The following is a 25,507-nucleotide window of genomic DNA, read 5'->3' on the forward strand; positions in this document are numbered from 1 at the left end:
ACCAGTTAGGGCTGTAAGAAATATCGAGTATTTTGATATTATATGTAGTTGAGGGGTGACGTAAAGCTGATTGAGAAAATAAATCTGGCATTTACTGCGGCAAGCACACTGTTCTGACTGGAGCTGCCACTAATGATTATTTTCATAGTTGGTTAATCTATTTTTTTTCCGATTAATCTATTAGTTATTTTGTCTATAAAATGTCAGAAAATGGTGACAAATGTCGATAAGTGGTTCCCAAAATTTAAGGTGACATCCTCAAATGTCTTGTTTTGTTGAGTTTATTGTCATAAACGAGTACAGAAACCAGAAAACAGTCACATTTAAGAAGCTGGAAGCTGGAATTTTTTTTTTGCTGTAAAAAATACTCAAACTGATTAATCAATTTTCAAAATAGTTGGCAATCAATTAGTCATTGATTAATCATTGCAGCTCTAGTTCTGATGTATGTCAGACCATATATCTTTGGCAGTGCACAGGTCAGATTTCTACCTCTGCCTGGACTGATGTATGATTTATTTGGTTTATTTCTCCGTCATTGTTGAATCTATCCTGCTGATAAACTGTCTTGAACCTCTGTTACCATGAAACATTTCCTCCACCTTTGTCACGTCAGGTACATTTAAATTCTTTGGCAAAACGGTCTGTAAAGAATTTATCGGTTATCTTTATGGTAATCGGCCATGAGACGCAGATACTTATTGGTATCTGCTGCAAAAAATCCATATTGTGCCTCTCTAACTTTCATAGTTTGTCTTGTGTAGATCTAAAGTAGCTGCAGATTTTTCTCCTGACTTGTTTTATTCTGACATGTCTGTCAGAGTCTGTCTTTTATGCTCTGGTGGACATTCACATATGGACGTTTGTGACTGAAGCAGAACAGAAAGAAGAAAATGTGAAATGAGCCGATTACAGCAGCTGTGAAAACTGTCACTTTATGATAATTTTGACCTTTTCAGACCCTCACCGATGGACCTCTCCTCTCCTCTCTTATCGTTTCTTTGTCTTCTTCCCTCTCCCTCTCTTGTCATCTTTTCAGACTCCTGATTCTTCCATCCAGCTCCTGTCAGCTTCCCCTGTTTTGGACATGTCTCCTGCCCGTCTCTTGCCAGGAGCTTCCTCTGAGATGGAGACGAGCCGAGGCAGCAGCATCAGCAGCATCACATCTGTGTTTACCCCCTTATAATCCTCCTCAGCTCTGCGAGCTCACGTCAGCTGACCATCACTGTTGATTGTCAATATTTGAGTCCAAACATGGCCACAGTTCCTCCTGGGATCCGCCTGCTGGTGTCCTTCGACAGGGACCAGTGGTGAGTGTGAATCTGACTTGTGTGTGTGTGTGTGTGTGTGTGTGTGTGTGTGTGTGTGTGTGTGTGTGTGTGTGTGTGGTGTCATCTTTTGTTAGTCTTTCCTCTGAATATCAGCTCGCTGTTTAATTGTTAATGCTGCTGGATATTTTGCATGACTGTTCATTTCTGACTGTCAGTTTGTTTTCATGTGAAACTGATGAGAAAGTGTGAAATGTTTGCTAACCGTTTCAGTCTGTTTGAATCTGGTTGTGCATATGTGCTTATTTTTACTCAGGGCTGCACAATTAATTGGATAAAATCACAATATGGCCAAGTGCAGCATCCACATCTCAGAACTAAATCACAATTTTTAGAAAAAAGGAAAAACATGAGAAAGCGTCATTATAATGAGGCACTGAGGTTCTTTCTGACGTGCTGTGGTTCCATTAAGAACCCTTTTCATCCAAGGAACCTTTTGTTAGAAGAATAAGTTCTTCAAAGATTGTTGAAATAAATAAATACAGGAAATACTATGTTCTATTGAGTAAACACACCCCGTCACATCAGAGGTTCTGTTGTTGTGCTCAAACTGAGTGATGATGGTATAAACCACAGTACTGCACTGGATAACATCATGAAAATAACATATAATAATGATAATGAATATAATCTGAACACTTTTCAAAGCTCAAGTGAGAAAAAACTCCATATAAAGCAGCAAATGAAAATCAACAAAATATAAAATCATGATTTTTTTGCCTTTATTACATAGAGACAGCTGAAAATGGTGCCCCTAAAATCATCATGTTTTATGATAAAAAAACAGTTTTATTTGTTTAGTTTAAAAACACCATCTGTTATTAATTGAATGTAGCATTTCTCATGAAATTCTACCTTATAATAATAATTTAAATAATGATAATCATCTTTATTTAAAGAACTCTTTTTGAAATCTACGGTACAAATCAGGAACGCACGATGCTGGATTTTTGGAGATATCCAATATGCTGATATTTTCTAATTAATTTTGTCTGAACGGATACCAATTTGCACATACTTTTTCCCACCTAATTGCAGTGAGCATCAAGTTTCTTCTGTGATAATTTAACCTATTATTCTGCAGAGCTGCAATGATTAGTCCATAATTTGATTATTAAATTAATCTGCAACTATTCTGATAATTGATGAATCGGTTTGAGTAATTTTTTAAGAAAACAGAGTCCAGATTCTCTGATTTCAGCCTAAAACATATGAATATTTTTCTTTACTCCTCTTTGACAGTAAACAGAAAATATTTGAGTTATGGACAAAACAAGACTTTCGGGGACGTCATCTTGGGCTTTGCGAAACACTCATCAATATTCTTCACCATTTTATGGACCAAACAAGTAACTGTTTAATGGAGAAAATGATGATAACAAAAATAACGGTTACAGAAACTACTAGAAACACAGATATTTTTCAACTGACAAGGTTGTGACAGGATTAATTCATCAGTTAATCAAGGAAATGATCAACAGATTAATCGATAATGAAAATAACGTTATTCTGCCTGTTCTTATTGGTATGGCCCACTGACAGACACAAATATAAAATACAACACTTTTCAAAATTCGCTGGCACTTGTTTCTCTTTGTTCTTCATGAATTTGTCATAATGATCAGGATGATGCCTGTTAAGATCAATTTGTTGTTTTGAAGAAATGTGATTTGGCTCCTCCTCACACGACTGATGCTGAACAGTCATTGCAAAAAAAAAACAACTTTGATGTCTGTTTGAGACACTTCAAAAAAAACCTCCACATCTCAGACATATTCATGTCGAGTGCACAGAATTGAAGCTCCATCTTGCCAGTGACCCGGTAGCATCGAGTTTGTCCCTCAGACAGTTTACAATAATAATAAAATTGTAATTTTTATGTCTTTCAATGAAATGGTGCTGACAACATGTTACTGAAACAAATAACTGCAACTTTAATTTACTGAAATAAATACCTGCCATGTATTTTATGTTGGGTTTTTTTTTGTGCACTTTTATTTTTCATATTACTTTATACACCGAGCAAAAAACTAGAGCTGCATAATTAAAATAGAATAGAAATTTTATTGTAATCACAATATGGCTTCCTGCAATTTTCAAATTGCTTGAAGTGCGATATTTGTTAAAGGCTAAATGTATATAAAAAAACATTAAAATGAATGAATGTGAGGCAGAGATGTCCCGTCTGACACATCAGATTCTCAAAAATCCTCATTTGGTTTCAGATTTCTGTCTTTTTACATGTTTTTCAATCAAAATAAGAATATTGATGTAAGATTGATCATTACCTCTAGTATCATAAGTCATGTTGTAATTGCAGGCAGAATAATCACAATTAGATATTTTGTCAGCCTGACTGAAAATTTTGAAAGCTTGAGCAATGTGACTTTCTTTGTCTCTTTTGTCCGGGGTCACATGTTCCCCTCTGACAAAGACAACTGGTCCCAGCCTGGCCCCCAGTAAACCTGGTCTATAAACCACCTCTGTTGTTCAGTCAGTGATATAACAGAGGGAGAGAGGCCACGAAGAGCCTTTAAAGTCATCAGTAAAATCTGTAAAACTACTCTAAAACATACTGTGAGCCGGTGTGAAGCAGGTAGATCAGGAGTGACGGGACCACTTTCTGTGCGTTCTGGACTCGATCAGTCGAGTTTTGGTTCAGGGGGATGGGACGAAGACATGTCAAAATGGTCCCTGCGTCTTTAAAAGTTAAGATGGAGCGTATTTCTGAGACGTTTCCAAGACAATAAAAACATGATTGCGCAAGTTTTGTGGTGCGCTGCTCAAAACTTAAATTACTGTCAAAGCAGACACCAACAGTCCTGTCAGAACAGGTCTGATCTCATCCAAGAGGGTCTAAAATCTCTGTGGGGTTTGAATATACCAGATTTCAAATCAGCAAATTAATATTCAAAAAAAAAATTATTATCTAAGGTGATAGTTTTAATAAGAGCAGCATTCTGGAGGAGAAGGACAACTTTCTCCTGTTACTGCAGTTAACACACACACACACACACACACACACACACACACACGCCCACACACACACACACACACGCCCACACACACCCTGTCATTAGTGGGATCTGTCTGTATGAGCTGACACTTCTGGTATTTGTTCAATCTTAACATCATGCCTCAGCCTATTAGAGCCAATTAAAGGGATATTTCAGATTATTTCAAGTGTGGTTTTATGAGGCATGTATCCATCCATAATCACTGATACTCACCCAGTTTGGAGAAGCAGCAGGAAGTTAAACAGTGCACAGCTGTGGACAGCGTCAGCAGCAACATGTCTATTCAGACACCTAAAAAATTAATTGTATGCTATAGTTAGAATATTTTCACTGCTGTTAAATTTTTTTCATCTTTGGTTTATTCTTTCTTTCTCTCTTGTGGATAATTTTATTATTTTCTTACTATGCGGCTTTGTTAAATAATCAATTCTGATTGGTCTGATTTGAGTCATTTCTTTAGTCAGAAGATAAATTTCACCTTCGGTGAGACGTGTGCCTCTGGTGCTTTACAGCATCCACGACAAAGATCTACTATATGTGAGCCCCCTGGAGCATATACAGTATCCATTAAAGAAATAGGAGCCACATGAGGATGTTGAATAGTGTCTTTATGTGCAGCGTGGTTCTGTGGATTAGTCTCTCGCTTGAGAAACCATGCGTGAACCATGAGTGCACAGATATAAGAGTTCTGCTCAGGGTTTTACTGTCTCAGTCAGTCACTTTTTATCAGATCTTACTTCAGTTCTTGCAGGTCGTTCGTCCAAAAAGTTCCTGGTCTTTTTTTTGCATGTTCAGTTTCAGGTTTTTCCTCCAGTTTGATGTTTTCTGCAGTTTCAGTGGTTAATTTCCATTTCAGTTTTTCACTTTTTACATTTTGTTGTCTTTATTTTAGTTTGGATGAATTTCTGACATGTAAGAATCTGGGCAGTAAAACGAAGCTAGCTTACCTCCAATTCTTTCTGCTAAATTTACAAGTCATGTTGTCCACGTCTTCCTCGCCACCTGACAGTCCATATACGATGACACCTCTTTTTATAGAAGTTTGGGCACACAGGGCGGCACGGATGATCAAGACAGCGAGTGTCTGCCTTGTTAGCGTTATTGCTAACAAACAAACATACTACTTCCTGCCTCAGAACTTTCAAACAAAAGTTTATTCACAATTATCGATAGACAGGACCGTCTGCGGGGGCTCACGGCCTGTTTTATTATTTAACATGTGCAGTGTAAGCGCTCAGGTCAGAGACTGTTGACCAGACTGGACAGTGTGAGCACAGAAATCATGAGGTTTAGCTTTACATCATAGTTTGCATGTTCTCCTCGTGTCCGTGTGGTGTTCCAGCTTCCTGTTAGGTTCAAAATTTCCTGAAGGTGTGAATGTGAGCAGGACTGGCTGTCTGTTTCATGTGTCAGTCCTGCAGGGGAACTGGTGACTCTGCCTCTCACTGTCAGCTGTTCTACACTCCAGCTCCCCCACGACCCTTCAAGGATAAGAGCTTACAGACAATAAATAAATGAATGATACACAGTTCAATTTGACTTTTGATTTTAGGTTATGATTTGATTCAATTTTTCAATTTAAACTAGGGATGTTAACAACTAATCATTAATCATCGTTAAGAATTTAACTGATTGAAAATGTAATAATTGCTAATTAATTTATAGTCTAGAAATGTCACTTATTGTGCCTCATTTGACAGTGTTTTGTCTGGTGGAGCCATTTGTCAAATGAGGAAACTTTAACTTAAAATGAAAAAAATCTGGTTTAGAAAAATGCGCACAGAATTTAAACATTATTTTTTATTTCTTTTTAGCATTGACGAATGCGTCATTGTTAAAATGTAGAGTCCTGATTTTTAAAGACAGACAGATTATTGGTTTTATGTGCTGACACCTGCCATCTAGATTTTCAAATTCTTCTTTTAAAAGACAATCTGCTATGTGTCATTTTTATCAGTGAGCACTGCTCAAACATTTTGACATTATTAACATTTTTTAGGTAAAAACTGCACAAACATCCAGTCACATAATTTGCCAAATAATCCGAAAGGTATTGGTGTAGACACTGAAAAGAATGTGGCTTGTTCTGACGCACCAGTACCAGCTTAACTGGTTTCACTGGTTTCTCATATGAATATGTTATTGTGAGGTCACAGAGTGGTGCTAAGTTCACTGCTCTTCAGTCTCTGCGTCAATAGAACCACATTAGTTAGCAGCACTGTGATGCAAGACAATCCATACGTGTGTGTGCAGCTGAACATATAGAGGACCGTCAACAGTCTGCAGACGGTCGCAGCCAATCAGTGTTTCTGAGACAGAAATGTCTCTCCACATTATTAAGTTTACTTTCTCAGAAAACTTTTTTAACATTTCTTGATGAAATAACCGTGACAGTGCAGTAAATTAAACTGTGAGTTGTGTATTTTTTCAGTCAGTCATGTGCAGCTTCAGCACACAGTGTGTTGTGTGACAGCTGGGTTCGAGCGTTGTCTCTCCAGCTGTAGTCTTCTGTCAGCCTGCTGCACTCAGGACTCACTGACACACACTGGAACAGGCTCACAGCACGCCGGCCCGTCCAGCTGTTGTATAAGAGTGTGTCCAGTTGCTCCTCTCACACCGTTCTTTGGTCCGTCTCCAGCTGCAGAAAACTCAGCCTAATGCCTGCACCACAGGACGGATGAGAGATGGATTTCTGGCTCAGCATCTCTGACTGTTTGCTGTCCAGTTCGTCATTACCACTGAACACATATGCACACACTGACACACACACACACACCAGACAAACAAACACAAGCATATTTCACGGCCAGACCCATGCTTTTCATTTCATTGAACACTAAGAATAATAACAATAATTTAACAAGCTGAAATCAGGACACTGTCTTCTTAAAGAAACACTCAAAGGGATTAATCGATTATCACAAGAGTTGCAGATTCATTTAATTATCGATTAATCGTTGCAGCTTGAGAAATTAAGTGAACCTTCTGGTTGAATGGAGGTTAAAAGAACACGGCACAAAGATGAGAGTAAACACGGGTGAAAGATGAAGCAAACAGAATGCAGTACGACTGAAAGAACACGTTCAGATTCCAGGATGTCCTGTTGGTATGAAGCAGTAGAAGGGTGTAACACTGACAGATGCTGACTGATGTGTTTGTCTTTATGTTTGTCTTCTTTTATGGTGTCTGTGCTGGTTCCTCTATGGCTGCAGACCTCATGACTGTCGCTGTCTTGTTTTGCCGTTTCACTGTTCAGTGTCTTACTGCTGATTTTGTTTGGTATCCGTCTGCCATTAGGAACATTTCTGCAGGAATATAATCTTATCACGTGTGACGTGTCGTTCAGGCCTCAGACACGCCTTAAATCGCTCTTTCCTTGTGTGTAGATGTTTCACAATACTTTTCTCTGTGGTCTGACGTGTGTTGTAATCTTAGTCGGCCTCACACTCGTTCTGGATTTATATGTTTGCTTGTTTCGTAATGAAACCTGGGACAGGCACAATGTCAGCCACACACCTTTAAGTATCTGTCAGTGTTGCACAGAAGTCCCTGAATCCCATCTGTCGAGTGTTTCAGCCGACACTTTTTTGATGGGTAGTAATCTTTGTGTGCTGTGGCTGTTGGCAGTGAAGGAGTAAACCATAAACTGTGTCCTGTCCCCCCCAAAGCTCAAACTGAAACTCAGCATGCTGGTTTGATTGAGCTCAGAGGTTCAGTGGGGTCGTTCTGTGGTCTCTCAGTGCTGCCCTCTTCTGTTTGCTCTCTGCAGGTACAGAGCTCTCACCTTTATTCTCACCTTCCTGCTCTACACCAGCTTCCACCTCTCCAGGAAACCCATCAGCATCGTCAAGGTAACGCAGTGCACCCAGCAGCAGTGTTTCACAAACTTTTTCTCTGGGGACCTACCTTTTAAAAAAAAAAAAAAAAAAAAAAAAAAAGACAAACCATCACGACCCAGTTTACAATAGGCTTTATCATTAAATCTTCATGCAATATCAATAAATTACTGTGTGCATAAATTACCATTCCTGACCCTTTTCACTGCCCTATCTATATATTATATGAATACTGAAATATGAGGAAAAAATGAGAAATAAATCCATTTAGGCTGAGTTAACAGGCCATTTCATTTTTATATGTTCTCATCTGGAAAATGATATATAATATTTTAGCCTGCTTCATGAATGAGTCAAAATAAGTACACTTAGGCAGAATTAACAGGCTCTTATTTTTTGCCTCTCATCAGTAAAACAAAATGCTTTATGAAACATGGACTACAGATATAAATCTGAAATTTGTAGAATTTCTTTCACAGTGTTTTATTTTGGGGGGATTTTTGGGAGTATTAAATTAATTCAGTGTACAGGGTCACAGAAAACCTGGAATTTTAAAATCTCCTTTTCCGGGCCTGGAAAAGTACTGGGATTAGTAAAATCCTTAAAAGTTTTGTAAAAGGTATGGACTTGTGTTGTGTTTAATGAAAGGAATTGTTACATTAGTGTTTTGTGTAAAACCTTAGATGGTGGGTTGGGAAAAATCAAATCATTTTAGCGTTATGATTCTCTTCTTTGCACAATTTCTAATCTAGTTTTTGATTCCTGAATCGATTTTATAGATGTAAATAACTAGCGTTTAGTCTGTTGCATCATTATCGTGCTAACAGAAATTAGCATTGCAATAATATCTTGACAAAAAACCTAAACTTAATATAAAACGCTGTGTGTTCATACTCACAGACGTTTATCGCAGCAGTATCATGTGTTCTTGCTTCATGTGTTGCTTGTTTATCATATGTTAGAACAGATGTAAAGAAAAATCCAGTTGACCTTCTGTTTGACCCCAGTGGTGTCAGATATGTGTTTTATTCTATTCTTTTGATTTCACATAAGAAGCCAAACTTGTATCGATAAAGAAAATATGTTCAGATGGAATATTTACATCTCAGGTACATCATATTTTTCACCCTGTTAAACATGGTGTTTTCTGGCTGACTGAACGGTTTACTGGTTGTTTTGTGTCGACAGAGCGAGCTCCATAAGAACTGCTCATCTGTCAGTGAGCTCGCCACCGTCGCCTCCAGCAGCAGCAGCGGTGGTGGCAGCGGCCAGCAGCCCTCGCTGCCGACTCTCCACGCAGAGATGGACTGCAGCTGGAAGCCTTTTGGTTTGTATCCGCTTGACAATTTGTTTGCTAGAAATGTTCAAATCTGTATTTTTTGTTCAAAGAAGAACCTGCATAAAGACCAACAAACATGTGAGGGTGTCTCGTCCTGAACTTTACTGCTCTTGATATTTTCAGATAAAAGAAACTACAAGCAGCTGCTAGGAGCCATGGACTACTCCTTTCTCTGTGCCTATGCTGTGGGAATGTACCTCAGGTAAGACAGAGATATCAGCAGTATCCCACAATAAAGCCGTATGCCTGAGTGTCTGTTTGCACCTGGATGAGAAAAGCCACACAGTGGGCATTTGGCTATTTACCCCTGACCCCTTTGTTTTGCCATAAAGAGCAACAAAATCTGCCCAGAAAATCATGTTTAGGCATGAAACTACTTGGTTAGGCTTAAGAAAAGATCATGGTCTGTCTCTGCTAATAGCCAGTGTGGGCACTTACAACCCAAGTGCAAATAGCATATTGGCTACTGATAGCTGGGTGTAAATAGCATCTGCTTTAGTTTAACTTGTTTATTGTTTTAGACCTGGTTGTTGTGAGATTGAACAGTTCTATGATTGAACATGAAATTTCACACATGAAATCTGCCTGTTAAGAACATCAACATCAGGCAAAATCAGATGAGATCTTGGGTGTTAAAAGCCTTTGAAGACCATTCATCCATCCTCTTGTCTTAATAAACTGTACTTCTGCACATTTTTGTGTCTATCAGAAACTTTTAGGAGCTTTAAGAAAAGAAGCTGTTCTTAACTGCACTTCTTTTTCTTGCTTCTCTCACCTTTCACCAACTCTAACCTTTTATCTAAATCTAAATCTGAGGTAGATTTTTGTAATCATGTAGTACAAGTGTCAGATTTTTTCATTCCATTAAGTGAAGCTGTGTGTGTTGAAGACGGCACATTCATACTTTCAAGTTGTTAATGTCAATATTTCCTTTAAAAACTCATTTGTCCTGTGGTTTAAGCTGCCTCACAGACAGACAAACACAACTGAGACTTAATCTCCTCGGTGAAGGTTGTGAAACAAAGCTTACATGACGGTGAACTATTTGGCAACCATGTTGAAGTTGTTGTGGTTAATGTGATGTCATCACTGTGCGCCCATGCAGTGGCATCATTGGTGAGCGCCTGCCCATTCGGCTGTACCTGACGGTGGGCATGCTGACCAGCGGCCTGTTCACCTGCCTGTTCGGACTGGGTTACGTCTACAACATCCACAGTCTGGGCTTCTATATATTTGTCCAGGTGAGACTCAGCTTAATGACGCATCAGTAACTCATGAAACACCAGGAAGACACCATGAGGATTAAAGGGATACTTCGGGTTTTTGATTGTGGATAAATATCTCATGCAACCCCACTTCACAACACCCAAACTATGCCTTTAATACGGAGGGATAAAATATCTTACTCAAGAACATCCTGGTATGTTTCCACATGAGGTGATGAATAAATAACCCAGTCTGAAGCTCCAAATACAGAAAGCATCACAGATGGCTGCTCAAACATGTACACATACATAATCACAGGCTCATGTAGCCATGCATTTACACGTGATCATACTGAAAACGTGCAGTCTACTAAGAAAGTGGCTGAATACTTTAATTCTTCACTTATCTTGTGATTTCAGGTGGCCAACGGTTTGGTCCAAACCACTGGCTGGCCCAGTGTGGTGACCTGCATCGGCAACTGGTTTGGAAAGGGAAGGTACGGTCAAATGATGACAATACTCCATGAGCAGTTTGTGGTTTTGGATGATTTAAGACTAGCCCTTCATATGGTCAGAAAATTTTAAAATAAGAATACAAAAATGTATCTGTGACGTGTCCTCCTGTCAGGCGTGGACTCATCATGGGGCTGTGGAACTCACACACCTCAGTGGGAAACATCCTGGGCTCTCTGATCGCAGGCTACTGGGTCTCCTCCAACTGGGGCCTGTCCTTCATCGTCCCGGGGCTCATCATCGCAGGCATGGGCGTCGTCTGCTTCCTCTTCCTCATCGAGCGTGAGTGCAGCCTCCTCATAAGAATTTTTCCTTAGATGACTTCTTGTTCACACATTAACGTGCTTCATGTTAGTAAAGTGCTAATTCACACACTGACAGTTTGTGCAAAAGTAATGTGAACAGTAATTAGCTGTGAATTTGTTCTGTGGCTGTTGCTGTCTGACTGAGGAACAGAATCCGCTCTTGCAGGACTTCACAGTTTCATATTAATCTTAATGCATCTTTTTCCATCTACAGATCCAAATGACCTGAAAACCATGTATGCTCAAAACTGTTCTCCAGGCAAGAATGTGAGTTCTGTTTATCCCTTTTTTAATAAATGGAAACACACTTTATTCTTTTCTTTTTGTTTACATGATTATTTCTTTCTGGGGGATAAAAAAAAAAAAATATGTTTTAGAGTTTGGTGACAAATGAAAGGACAAAAATTTGCAAATGCTGAAAACCTGTGGGACGTTTTGGAGCAATGTGTTAAAGAGACAGTTCAGATTATGTGTGGTTGTATGAGGTACTTAGTCAGTGCATAGTCAGTGTATTACCGACAGTAGATGGCGGCAGATAGTTTGCTGTCAGACAGACTTTTCTGGTGGAAAAACCACTGTTATACAAGTCAAATATCACTCTCTCCAAACCAACCAAACTCCCTTGACAAAAACAGTAATTTTACCTCACACTGGACGGGACCAAAACAGGAGCTGCTGGTCAACTGCTGCATTGGTCAGTCAGTTGTTTTGTGTTATTGTGTGACTGCTGACTTTTAAAGGGATAGTTCAGATTCACTGAAGTCACACAGTAACAGAAACTAACTAACAGATCGAGACAGCAGTAGAGCAGCAACTCTGTTTTTAAAGATTTACATCCTCCCTACAGACCAAGTAGGTGGTCAGAAAGTATTTAGCAGTGACCAATATATAGAATAACACCAGACTAATCCTTTAATGCCTGAACGTCGTCAGTTTGTGAGTAATAAAGTGATTTATTTTTCCCTTTAAGCAGGTTCCAGCCAAGAGTTGGAACGGTGTAAATGGACACACTGAGGTGTATCTGCAATACAAGGACAACAAAACCCAGGTGTGTGTCACTGTGTGTGTGTTAATGCATTATGTGCTGCTGTCTGGGTGAATGTACAGAGCGTTGATGACTAGAAATGTAACGAGTAAAGTGAAAAAAAATTTTTTAGGCTTTATTGAAGAGTGAAACTTGATTGACAATGAAAAAAAGAGAAAAAAATACCAACTGTCATCAGATACACTGTGCAATATTACTTTCATTTTCAGTATCTGTCATTATTATCAGTACAATTACATTCAAAATACAACAATATCACTTTCAGTTTAAATGTCATTACTACTTTTTCTACTTAACCACTTTTGTACTTATCAAGTTATCTTATTTATTGCTATTCTGTTAGGCACTGTTTCTTTACTTTTTATCTTAGGTTTCTATTTCAGTTACTTGTTTCTCTATCATTTTTATTATGTTACTGTAATTTTGAAGCCATCTGGCACAAGGATTTTCTCAGCTGCATGATAACCAGGTGGTGGTTCAGTAAAGGTCTGCCTCAGATTGTGCAGGTGTACCTAATAAACTGGTAACTGTGTGGATTCTCCTGCAGTAAGTTGCACTTAAAGATGTCATTGTGATCCATTCAGGGGTACTACTGTTACGAGGATAGTGTTCAGAACAGGAAGGTCAGTCGCTTCAGTGCTTCCAGGTGTTTTCGCGGTTGCTTCAGCAGCAGTCAGTCTGGCAGATTTTGAGGGTTGCTGGATGAAAACTGAAAAAAAATCATTCTTAGGTTGAATCCAAATGTCTTCCCTCCGGCCTCAGTGGCACACCAGCAAAGCATGCTGGGAACTCTGCATCAGCTGCAGGACGAATAAACCTGCAGATCTGATTTACTGAATTACAGATTCTAGACTGTCGGGACGTTTGGATTCAGCCTCAGGGTTTCTTAAACCTTTTTGAAATGATACTTGGGTCGGGTCCGCATGCATTTTTCCTCTCCAGGCTTCACAGTTTCATCCTTCAATTACTTTAAAATCATTGGTCTGTACGGTGAACCCCGCCCATCTGTCACAGCAAACCGGTTAAAACAGGCCTAGATTCATTAATGCTTCATTGATATTTTTTTTGTTTTTAACCACAGACTGTGAAGTGAAGAAGTGCACGTAGCCTCTGGGTCTGAGAAATAAAAACCAACACAGAAGTGCCTTTTTAAACCTACATTCTTTCTAATGACTTCATGAAGCGCAAACAATTTAAACAAACAGAATAATAAAACTATTCTCCACCTGTACAATGTAGTGTAACATATCTGCTTTATGGATTGACTTCCGGTGTCAAATCTGAAGCTGAATATGTCTGTTTCATCCCCAAGTTATTAAAATACTTCACTTTTTACAGTTCAATTTGTACATTTTGTTAATATTTTAACGTTCACTTTGGATATAGCATGTATTTGTGTTATTTGTGTGAATTACAGGTACACCTTGCTAACCAAGCTAGCTCACAGATAACTTACCTCCCCCTCCCACAGTTCCATCTTATCATCTAAATATGGTCACTTCTAGCTCAAAAAAACAAAAAAAAAATAAAGATGGCGATGGCCAAAATACCAAAATCAAGGCCTCAGAACATTTGTCCACAGACCGGTAGGTTACGTCCTCGTGGTTACGTCCACTTCTTTTATACAGTCTGTGGTTTTGATGCAGTTGTGTTGGTGTGTAACATTATTTTATTTCCCAGAATTAAAAAGTGGTGTGGTAATCGTTATTGTAATTGTTAATTAATTAATTTATTTCTCCTTACAGTTTGGTTAAATTACCTTTGATCCTGTCTTTGATTTATTGTCACTCAATTTGTAAATTTCAAATTTCAAATAATCTTCAAGATCCTGCATGAACTCACCTGATGAAATTGTCTGTGTTTAAAAATGACTGAAACATAAAAAGAAGCACAAACCAAAGGTACGATCAATGATTGTCAATGATTGGCTGTTGACTTTAATTCATTGTTCATGAAGTCAGTGTGTCTGTCAGGGACAGAACCACCTTCAGCTCCTGATCTTCTCTTCTCCTCTTCCTCCTCCTCCTCTTCCTCCTGCAGAGTTATGACACAGAGCTGCTGCTGCCTCGGGACAGCGTCTGCGTCCCTGTGCAGCCGGTCGTGGTGGTGAAGAGGGAAGCAGAGCCGTCACCCATCAGCTTCATGGGAGCTCTACGCATACCAGTCAGTGACACACACACACACACACACACACACACACACAAACACACACACATACACTCACACACTTTAATTTCAATTAAATTTAATACAAAGATGGAATAAAAAGATAAAAAAAAAAAACAAATATTGTGACAAATGACATTATTTATTTTCACACAGGAATCAACATAAAAACACTCAGCTGCAGATTGTGTGATCTCTTTGTGCAGATTTCATATATACATATACATATTCATATATGTACTCTGCTGGCTCTATTTCTTTAATAATAGACAAGAATGGTGAAGGGAAATGACTTTCCACTGAACAGGGACCAACAGATGGGTCAAAAAAATAAAAAAAATTCTGAATTTTGATTTAAGACAATATTATATAAAATAGTAGAAGCACTAAAATCCAATAAAAAGAGGTGTGTCTTGTGTGTGTAGTTGGCCTGAAGATGTGTATGTGTTGTGCTGCAAAGATAGCAAGTTAGCATGCTAACCAGCTAGCCCCAACCTGTCCTGTCAGTAGATGTGTGTGAGCTGTGTGTGTGTGTGCCACATTCTACACATTAGCTCTTTATTTAAGTCAGTGGTTCCCAACCTGGAGCCCAAGTCCCTTTTAGGGGGTCACCAAAAGTCACATGGAGACTTTGTCTGCTCTGAGTTTGTCAAAATTAGATTTGCACGTGTTCTCTAAAGTCACAATTTACACAAAAGTCTGTATACAAAACCAATCAAAAAGGAAAACTTTGTTTGTTCTCGTTCAATAACAGTCAAAAGTTGGCCACACCTCTGTGAGCTCTCAGCTCTTCATCATAATTATAACATCATCATCATCAGAAAATAAAATGTCACATTAGAAAACAGACTTTTATCAAAGGTAAAGATTTTGAAAATGGAAACATTTCCTCCAAGGAGAAAATGTTGGAAACGACTGATCTAATTAATGAACACAATAAACTCACAAAGTGTCAAAAAAGGAAATATTTTCATCCCAAATTTCCATATAAACAGAAAAAATTGAACTGATCACCTTCTGAGTTCAAGATTTTCTCTTTGACCAAACTAAGACAAGTTTAACTGTCTTGTTAACTCATCCTAAAACTTGCTTTATTCAAACTCGACAGAAACAAACTAAAACTCACCTTGGTTCACCTTTCCACTGGTACAACTGTCTCCGACTCTGGTTTGGTCAAAGTAAATCCTTAATTCGCAGAGTTAGATGTAAAAATATTCCAGCTGGATGTGCTGGTTTCACTCGCTGCCTCCCTCTGCTGTTGTTTTGTGATAATTAACTTCCTGAACGAGAGTCTGTCAATGAACAGCGGCTCTGGTTTGTACTTTGGAGACCAGCCGGTAAATTAAAAAAATTAAATAACAAAAATCTGTGTGTGTGTGTGTGTGTGCGTGTGTGCAGGGAGTGATCGAGTTCTCTCTGTGTCTGCTGTTCGCCAAGCTGGTCAGCTACACCTTCCTCTTCTGGCTGCCGCTCTATATCACCAAAGCAGGTGAGGACGAAACTACAACGTACCTGCGTGTTGTTCTCAGTCCAGGTGCTGCACTGCGGCGTCTTGCTTTAGGTTTTTTTGTTCACTCTGGTTGTTTTCACACGTCTGCAGTGTAATTTAATCCGAGACCTGATCCCAGAGCCGATACAGGATCTCAGTCTGACGCCTCTCTGTCTCTCTGTCACTTTGTTATTGTGCTGCTGTGGTTGAGTCAGCCTGCAGGCAGCTTTATTACCTCCAACCATGTGACAGACAATCAGAGTAATGGATTACTGTGTGTGTGTGTGTGTGTGTGTGTGTGTGTGTGTGTGTGTGTGTGTGTGTGTGTGTGTGTGTGTGTGTGTGTGTGTCTCAGCTCACCTGGATGCCAAGAAAGCCGGAGATCTCTCCACCCTGTTTGACGTTGGAGGAATTGTGGGTAGGTGCTTTTGTTCACATTGTCCTTTCATCATGCTCTGATCTTGTGTGTCAGTTTTGTTCACACATTAACTTACTGTCAGTATTTTCTTTCTTTTGTCTGTTATTGTTAAGATGAAAGATGATGCTCCTGTCTCACTGCCTCTGTGTGTGTGTGTGTGTGTGTGTGTGTGTGTGTGTGTGTGTGTGTGTGTGTGTGTGTGTGTGTGTGTGTGTGTGTGTGTGTGTGTGTGTGTGTGGCCGTTGTGTGCACAGGGGGGATCTTGGCAGGTGTGATCTCTGATAAACTGGGGAAAAGAGCCACGACGTGTGCAGTGATGTTGCTGCTTGCTGCTCCCACAGTGAGTTTCCTCTGCGCTGCTTCACCTGTCGTACCTGAGTTCACCTGAGGGTGGCGTTTATTTCACACAGTCAGGTTCAGATATCCATATTTGAACTTCTGTCCTGCTGCTCTGTGATCAGTAACATGATGGACATCAGCTGTGACGCAGAAAGTGTTTGGAGCTACAGTCAGGTTACTGTCAGAGCTCCCACAGTCTCTGAAAACCTGGAAAAGTCATGGAATTTTCTTTTCTTTTAGATTTCTACCAGTAAAAGAAAAAAATATTCCCATGTTATGTCATAATTATGAGACAAAAAGTCAGAATTATAAGATGATAATGAGATAATGAGTAATTTTATCGACTAATTATTGACTGTTTTTGTTTTCTGTTAGTGGTGGAAATGGTCTTCAGCTGTCTGACATCATGTTTGAACAGAATCTGTCTGATGATAGTTTAAAAGTGTTTGAAATGAATATGAACATAACCAACTATTAAAAATTGAAATTTTGTAGTAAATGATATTATAGTTCATGAACAGCCCTGTATAATACACCTCCGTTTGTGTTTGTGCAGTTTGTGAATGATGGAAAGTTTGAGTCCTTAAAAAGTCACGGAGAACATTTTGAATTTATCCATGAACTCTGCTCATGTTCATCATGTCTGCGTCCAGCGTCCTTCTGCTATGCAGCACTGAGAGAGACAGATTACACACCGTCTTTAGTTTATGATATACATGAAGAAGACGAGGCGGATTTTCTCTTGTATGTGTGTATGAGAGTGACATCAGGCTGCTGCTGACTTCTTCAGACATGAAACGGCGACTGAAAATGTGTTTTGATCGTTTTTGTCTTCGTTCCGCAGCTGTACGGCTTCTCCATGATCAGCGAGTTCGGTTTGGGGCCGACCATCGGTGAGTCAGTTCATTATTTCCTTGATTAACTGATAAATAGTTGTTTGTTTTAAAATGTCAGAAAATGGTGAAAAATGTCGATCAGTGTTCCCAGAGTCCAAGATGACGTCCTCAAATGTCTCACTGTCAGAGAGGACTAAAGAAACCAGAAAAATATTCACAGTGAATGAATATTCTGATAAGTATTTTTTCTTCTTTTGATAAACTTAAATCTTTGAGTTTTAGAAACCCCAAAAAGTTCTATTTTAAAAATCATTGAATAAATTCATTGAAGTGAAAGAGGAAAAAAGTTAAAAACCATTTTATTTTCATGTAACAAAATAGCGACAAATCAGCTCACTGTGGCCGTTTTTTTTTTTTTTTAATACATTTTTTTTTGAGTTTCTAAAACTCAAAGATCAAAGTTTATCTAAAGAAGAAAAGTAACTCAACTAAAGATTAGAGGTTGGCAAAACTTTTTAAAGTTTATTTCAAAACTCAAAAAAAAAAAAATGTTGAGTTGTGTCAAATGTTTTTCGGTGCCTTTTCCTCTAAATTTTGTCTGGGCTCATCTTCTTAAATCTCCATAAAATCACTATGCATGCTAAATTTAAAAAACAAAAGTCTTCAGGGAAAAGACGCACTTCCAGACAAAAATGTCTCTTTTGATCATAAAGGTTGCAGGTCCCTGTCCTCAGCTTTGGATTCACACGAACACTCATCATGTAGCAGCTCCAGATAAATGAGGTCACATGACCTCTCTAAACGTATCAGAGCAGCTCTTGAGCCCTGATTGGTCGGTTATTTGAGCCTTGATGGTCATCAGTGGCTCTTAATTGTTTCACACTGAGCTGCTGATGGTCACAGCTGCAGCTCATTATCCTCACAGTCTGCTGCTGCAGGGAATCAGAGAATGTCATCATGAGACACGGCAGCTGCTGAGCAACAACAGAACTGCTCTGATCTGTCAGATCAACACCAGAACACACACACACACACACACACACACACACACAGTCACCATGGGAAGCAGGCTGGCTACCTGTTGTACTTCCTGCAGGGTTTGATCCACACTGAAGTCGTAAAAATGACACTTTGACCATAAGGGAGACACTGACTACATCTGCATGGGTCAAAATATTTGACCTGTTTCTGAAAAACCTCCACTTTCCACTCAGCTGTTTACATGACTGATGAAAATTAGGGGTGGGGAGAAAAATTGTTGTAGCATATTAACGCATCACACAAATGCCAATTATCAGTCTTTTATCATATAAATTGTTAATATTGTGATACAGATCAAAGTGTTTGAGCACACATGGAGCAGTGAACTCTTTTCTGAATCTTTATCCAAGTTCTCATCTCAATTTTTATTACATTTCCTGTTCACGTGCACTTTTAATGCCAGACAAGGAAGGGCAGAAATAAATTAGAAATCAGAAATTACGTATATAAATTGCACGCTTGTGTGTTGGATCAATTATTTTGTTAGATGGATTATTGGGAAAGTTAAATGTAATGCATAATCTGTAAATATGTGAAAAAAGGGAACTGGGCATATGAAATTTCTTTGACAGCTGTTTGAAAGAGGTCATAGAAACATTTCAGACCCTGTGCCTCACGTTAAATACTTTAGTTGTAAGAGAAGAAAGTTTTTGGTGCTAGAATAATAAAATCAGGTGCTTTTTCAGTCCAGCAGATGGTGCTGAGTGTTTTTCTGGTGAGGTGAGCTGAGATCTCATTCTGCTGCAATAAAAATAACTGAAGTGAGATGAACAGACTGGAAACTTTATCTGATTGGATAAAAGTTTTCCTTTGGGGACATAATTTGCAGCTGAATAAAGGAAATAAATCATATCACAAAATGTTTGAAATATCATATGATGATGATCATATGACTGTGGGCCAAATAATTAATTTAGAGTTTATCAAAATTGCAATATGGGATACTTCAATTTTTTAATCATCAGAGGCCCAATAGATAAATTAAAAGCAAAATATAATTTTATGTTAAATGTTGCAGAGATCTCCTGGCGAATACAATATTCTACAGAGTTATTAAAACAAAAATGGCACCATAATCATTTTAATCATTTTTTCACTGAAAGTGAGAATAATGATCTAAGAATTGCAAATCACAGTTCAATATTTTTTCAAAATCTTTCAGTCCTAATCATGACTTCAGTATCATGATATCATATCGTAGGGGCTTTCTGGTGATTCACACCCCTGATGAAAATTAATATTCCAGTTTACATGCAGCAGCAAAAGTTGAGCTGCTGAAGCTGCACAGAACATTTTGCTTCTTTGCATTAAAGCATCTGTCAGACTTGTTCCAAGACTCTTTCATTCGTTCGACCACCTTCTTGAAAAAGTTGGCATTGTGATATTTGTTCATATTCAAAAAAAAATTACCCGAGTCTTTCACGATGTTTAGATGTGTTTCTCCTTCGAGACAGAAATGTAAACTTTTCTTTTGTGCAGGAATGTCGACCCCAGCTTGACAAACCGCTGACTAGTTGGTTTGTTTACAGCACAGAGTCGACTGTAATGCTCCTTTTATTTCACAATAATGATCTGTTCACTCTCCATTATCCCTCTTATTACATGGTCACTTACCAAAGAGAATATTTGGCACACACTTATGTGACACAAAATATTAATTTTAAAATGATTTTATGGTTTTATGTTGGATTAGTGACCTGCTCACTGGACATCATCCTACTTGTTGTTGTAGTTATGTCCCCCAAAAAAATCAATAATTTGAATCGAAATGGTTTTAAGTTTAGTGATTTAACAATTATTTTGTTGTTCCTCCAGAGTCTATGATCAGAACTGTGTCCATAGCAATGGTCTGTTATACAGAAATAACACACCTTAGAATGCTGTAATTGACCAATCAGAATTGAGTATTTAACAAAGTCATGTAATAAATTCAGAATAAAGCCTAATTAGAAGTATCCACAATGCAACATGTTTATATGTTTATATCAAATTCAGAATAATAGTAGAAAACTCTTAGTTTGGTATAACTGACCCAGGTTGTGTGTCTCAGGGATGTTGTTGGTGTGTGGAGGTCTCGTTAATGGACCGTACTCCCTCATCACCACTGCAGTGTCAGCTGATCTGGTGAGTGTGTTTCACTCTAATAACAGACTAATAAATTCAAACATGATCATTAACTCAAACCACACAGCCCTTCTGTATCCTCTGATCGTTCTCTCCTCTGACTTTTGACCTCAGGGGACCCACAAGAGTCTGAAAGGCAACGCCAGAGCGCTGTCTACTGTCACCGCCATCATCGACGGCACAGGATCTGTAGGTCAGTAACACTCACCAATGGACATGTGGGTGTCTGTGCTGAAATGAAACACGATTTTAACACCATATGACCTGTAAAATAACCAGCGAGCAAAACCAGTATTTATTCAGTGAAGCATTTTCCATCAAATGTTCGACTCACTTGGAACTCAATCTGTGTCAGGTGCTGCACTGGGCCCCCTGCTGGCCGGTCTGTTGTCTGCAGGTGGTTGGGATCAGGTCTTCTACATGCTGATGACAGCTGACTTCTTGGCTCTGCTGGTGAGTGTCTTAAAAATGTCTTAACAACTCAGGTTGAGCCGAAATTTCAATACAGAATTTTAGCACAAGTGTCACACGTGTAACATAATGAAAACACATGAATGAGTGTGTAGCAGCACTACAAACAACTGAGAGACGAGAGTGGACAGAGCGTTGATAAATGTCAATAACAACGACAAACCTTGTGTTCTTTGCAGCACCTGTGAAAAAAATAAAAATATATATGAATGCAGAAAAATAGTGAATAATAAAACAAAACACCGAGTCGGTTCATTGAGACGTACATGTGTGAGGTTTGCACGGGGGACTGCTGTTAGTAGTAGAAGAGTTCACAGGGATTGGTCGAATTTGTGTGAATTGTTGCAGTTGCAACATCGCATCTTCCTGGAGGGACTGATTTAATAATACAATAATGGAAAAGATGTTTCCAGCTTGTTCTGCTGTGTCCAAGTGCACTAAAATAAATATAAAATGAACTAATATTTGACTTTGTGTCTGTGTTTGTGCAGCTTTTGCTTCGACTCGTGACAAAGGAGCTGACCTCAAATAAATCCCGTCCCATCTCTGCTGTAGAGTAAGTCCTGATGTTCTCCTTCTCAACATTATTAGGGGCTCAGAACACATTACAGCACATGCTGTCAGTGCCTATCCTGTAAATATGTTTATTTTTATTCTATAATTATTGTTATTTTTGTTAGTTTACGGGTATCTCTCTATCATCCTTGTACAGACATGTTCTTGCTCATTTACCTTATCAATAAATGTGCAAAACATATGAACAAATATCACACTATGGTCACACAACTAGAAACATTAACTGTTAAATATCAACTAGATGGAAAAACCTCCACATTCACTTTCACACTTCAGTCCAAACTGAATGAACTTTAATGTGAGTCACTCTTTTCAGATCCGATTCCTCAAAAACGACATATTTATAAGAATGTGTTGGAAATAAAACATGAAATGGTTAAAAAAAAAACCCATCAAGAATAGAAACTACAGAATACAAACTTTAAGACAGTAAAATGTTTCAGGAGTGAAGTAAAAGAAACAAACCACAGTTGCAGGTTAATGAGTGTGAAACTTTGGCAATGACCCACAGCTCTGAGTAAAACATTACTCACCTGCATTTTAAAGCCATATGGTCTCGTGATCGGATCTTTTTTTAGCTCACAACATGAACCAGATGCATGGAGGAAATGTCACTTATCGCTCTTTTTGCTGCCAGATGACATCAGTGTGACTCTTTATTCCCCACACATCTACGCTAATGTTATATCAGTGATCCAGGCGACAGTCAAGAACTATCAGCTGCGTCTGAAACATTTAAAGATCCAAACCTTGTGATTTAAAGTAAAGTCTTTGTGAGGATTACTCATGCTCTCATGTTGGTGTAGCTGCAGCTCAGAGATATTCTGGCTGACAAATGTTGCCTGGATTTAAATCTTAAAGGTACTATGAGTAACTTTCAGAAAATACTTGTTATTAGTGACACCGGTGGCCGTTAAGTGAGCTGCAGGCAGCATCCTGTTGCTCCGGGTATCAGCCAAAACAGTGACGTGACGTACACAAGACTGAACGCTGAAATGGACTCTGAATGATGGGAAATAAATGACAGTCATATCTAGTATATCTAATTTTATTCGGACCATCAGCTCCATGAGCTCCATGAACTTTCTGTTTGCTAATTACTTTAGCAGCTAACATTATGAAACAACAAATCCGTGTCAGAACCAGACAGCCAGATCCATGCTGTGTAGCTAAGTTAAAACTAGCTGGCTAACGTTAGCTTAGCTTAGGTCAGAGTTAGCTAGTTGGCCAACCTCGGCTTGCATCACTGTCCACAGACTGTCAGTCACTTATCTTTAAATTCACCTTATTAGATTAAAATAAAAAAACTAAACACTTACTCACACTATATACAAAGTAAACAAAACATATTAACAATATGTACAAATCGAACTGTAAAAACTGGAGTATTTTATTACTTTTGGAGTGAAAAAGCACTATGGTGATCATAAACTTATACATACAGCAGGTATACGTCACACTCCGTTGTGGAAGTGAAGGATACATGACAGGATGTTATTGTGGATCACGTCCGCTGGTGAAGGACTGTTGAAGTCAGTCAGTCGGACAAGATCTCATTTCTCTGAGTTATGTTACACTCAGTTCACACGATGACCATGCAAAGCAGTGAATATTTTACAATCTTAAATTCTGCACATTTAACGAACTTATTTAAAGAGTATAAATGCAGAATTCAAACACAGAAACAAATCTCAGTTCAGTAAAAATAATGAACAAATGATGTGAAACAAGGACACGAAATGTGCAATTTAACAGCTTTATTTATTTACTTTTATTAATAAATTAATAATAATAAAAATGTTCCCTGTTCCTTTGTGTGTAGCAGGTTCAATATTCATTGATCTTCTCGCTGTTGACTGTAAAACTTAATGACAGCCGCGTTATCACCACAGCGTTAATGTTTGTCTCTCTTTCGCAGGTTGAAGGAGCACTGAGCACTTTGATTGCACCTCCTCCTCCTCACAGGAGCACCGAGTGCATTAAACCACTGAGCCTGAAGTGAACCACGGCTCCGACAATAACTAGACTGGAACACGAGACCTTAACACACACACACACACACACACACACACACACACACACACACACACACACACACACACACGTTAGTGAGACTACATGTGTGTAACTGCAGCTGTAAACAGACTGTACCTGGTGACCTGGACAGACCCGCAGCACCTTTCAGTCCTTCCTGGTCCCTTTCTCACCTCTTCCTGTTTCCTCTGGCAGCCATTTTGAGCTTGAACACACTACCTGCTCAGTCGACTCTAAGGATTGTCAGAACTATAAAACTCGCCTTACTTTGACTACATGTATATGTATATTAGGACTTTACATAAAGTAGAAGTGACAGTTATTTATTTTGGATAGAAATCTTTGAAACAGCGACTTCCACGTTGTTAATGAGCAGACGCCTCTTCTTCCTTTAAGCACCCTGAACCCACTGACCCGACCAAAACATCTCCAACCTCAAAGGCCCAGTTTATATTTAAACTTCATCTTAACTTTTAAACCGAAGGGACCATTTTAAATTTTATACTAAATCCAGCCTTTCAGTAGATCTTTGACATCTTTAGATCTCCTACTGTTTGAACAGTCGAATAGATCTGGTGTTGTGTTCACTGACGGCAGCCAATAAAAAAAAGCTCTCAGGAGGGATTAGTAATGTTTCCTTTACCAGATCCAGAAAAACAACAACAACAACAAAAAAACAGAAAGCGTGCACGTTGTTATAAGTTGACTCTGAATCTCTGAACCCATCGTCTGATGACTGTTTAACCTCCGAGGGTGACAGCCAGTATTTCAGGACATCTGAGGCAGCTGCAGATATCCTTTATTTCCTTCTTGGTGTGCCAATCGTTGTTTACCATCTGATTAGCAATTTGAGATGCAAGAGTGGAGTTGGAGACGACATTCTGGCAGATATATTTGCATGAATGCACATACTTTTGTTAAAAAAGCTAAATCAGTGACAGAGTGTTTACCTGCATGCAACCAAAAGCCCGCTGAAACGTATTTGGTCAATACTACGCAGGCTACAGAAAGCAGGTTCAGGTTCAGGTTACTGTATTTATTTGAACCTGTAGGTAAATCTGGTTTGCAGTACATTTACAAACATCAGAAACAAAGACAAATATAAGTTTGATAAAAGCACACAAAGGCTCTGAGGACTTAATAAAACTGAGAAATAAGAATAAACATCCTCTCAAATGAGTAACCCTAAGAATAAATATGATAAACTGAAATTAATGCAGGCTAAAATCAGTAAATAAATAAATAAACATTACCCGATTACTTCCAATTTGAAAATTGTGTCCCTTTGCTACAGATTCTGCATTTGTCTACAGATATTATATAGATTAGTCGATTCTTAATTCTTAAATCAATATATTTCTCTGATCATTGTTAAAAACATTCATTCATTCTTCACAGCAGCAGTGACTGAAGCTGGACAGAAAC

The 25,507-nt window shown here is 38.7% G+C and overlaps 1 protein-coding gene across 2 annotated transcripts; it reads left to right on the forward strand.

Moving 5' to 3' along the window:
* Positions 1 to 1,043: 1,043 nt before the first annotated feature.
* Positions 1,044 to 24,124, forward strand: slc37a1 (solute carrier family 37 member 1). Of its 2 annotated transcripts, none has more exons than XM_084725506.1 (20): positions 1,044 to 1,310; positions 8,115 to 8,196; positions 9,370 to 9,508; positions 9,644 to 9,722; positions 10,626 to 10,761; positions 11,146 to 11,222; positions 11,354 to 11,520; positions 11,758 to 11,810; positions 12,514 to 12,591; positions 13,173 to 13,211; positions 14,629 to 14,751; positions 16,153 to 16,243; positions 16,599 to 16,661; positions 16,916 to 17,001; positions 17,845 to 17,893; positions 20,928 to 21,001; positions 21,116 to 21,194; positions 21,357 to 21,454; positions 21,964 to 22,028; positions 23,967 to 24,124. In XM_084725506.1, the coding sequence occupies exons 1-20, from the start codon at positions 1,255 to 1,257 to the stop codon at positions 23,980 to 23,982; spliced, it is 1,650 nt and encodes a 549-aa protein (XP_084581632.1). In that variant the 5' UTR covers positions 1,044 to 1,254; the 3' UTR covers positions 23,983 to 24,124. The 2 variants fall into 2 exon arrangements, with proteins under 2 accessions (XP_084581632.1, XP_084581633.1); XM_084725507.1 differs by having other exon boundaries at positions 12,517 to 12,591.
* The last annotated feature ends 1,383 nt before the right edge of the window (positions 24,125 to 25,507 follow it).

The sequence above is a fragment of the Lutjanus erythropterus genome, chromosome 8, assembly GCF_056507025.1.
Source record: "Lutjanus erythropterus isolate fLutEry1 chromosome 8, fLutEry1.hap2, whole genome shotgun sequence".
Lineage (NCBI taxonomy): Eukaryota > Metazoa > Chordata > Actinopteri > Lutjaniformes > Lutjanidae > Lutjanus > Lutjanus erythropterus.

What these genes read in the sequence shown, in the direction of transcription:
- slc37a1 (XM_084725506.1), top strand. Translation starts at nt 1,255, where the DNA reads ATGGCCACAGTTCCTCCTGGGATCCGCCTGCTGGTGTCCTTCGACAGG. An exon ending in ACTGTTCTCCAGGCAAGAAT is followed by an intron (nt 11,811 to 12,513) that starts GTGAGTTCTGTT and finishes TTTCCCTTTAAG; the next exon opens with CAGGTTCCAGCCAAGAGTTG. An exon ending in CGACGGCACAGGATCTGTAG is followed by an intron (nt 21,195 to 21,356) that starts GTCAGTAACACT and finishes AATCTGTGTCAG; the next exon opens with GTGCTGCACTGGGCCCCCTG.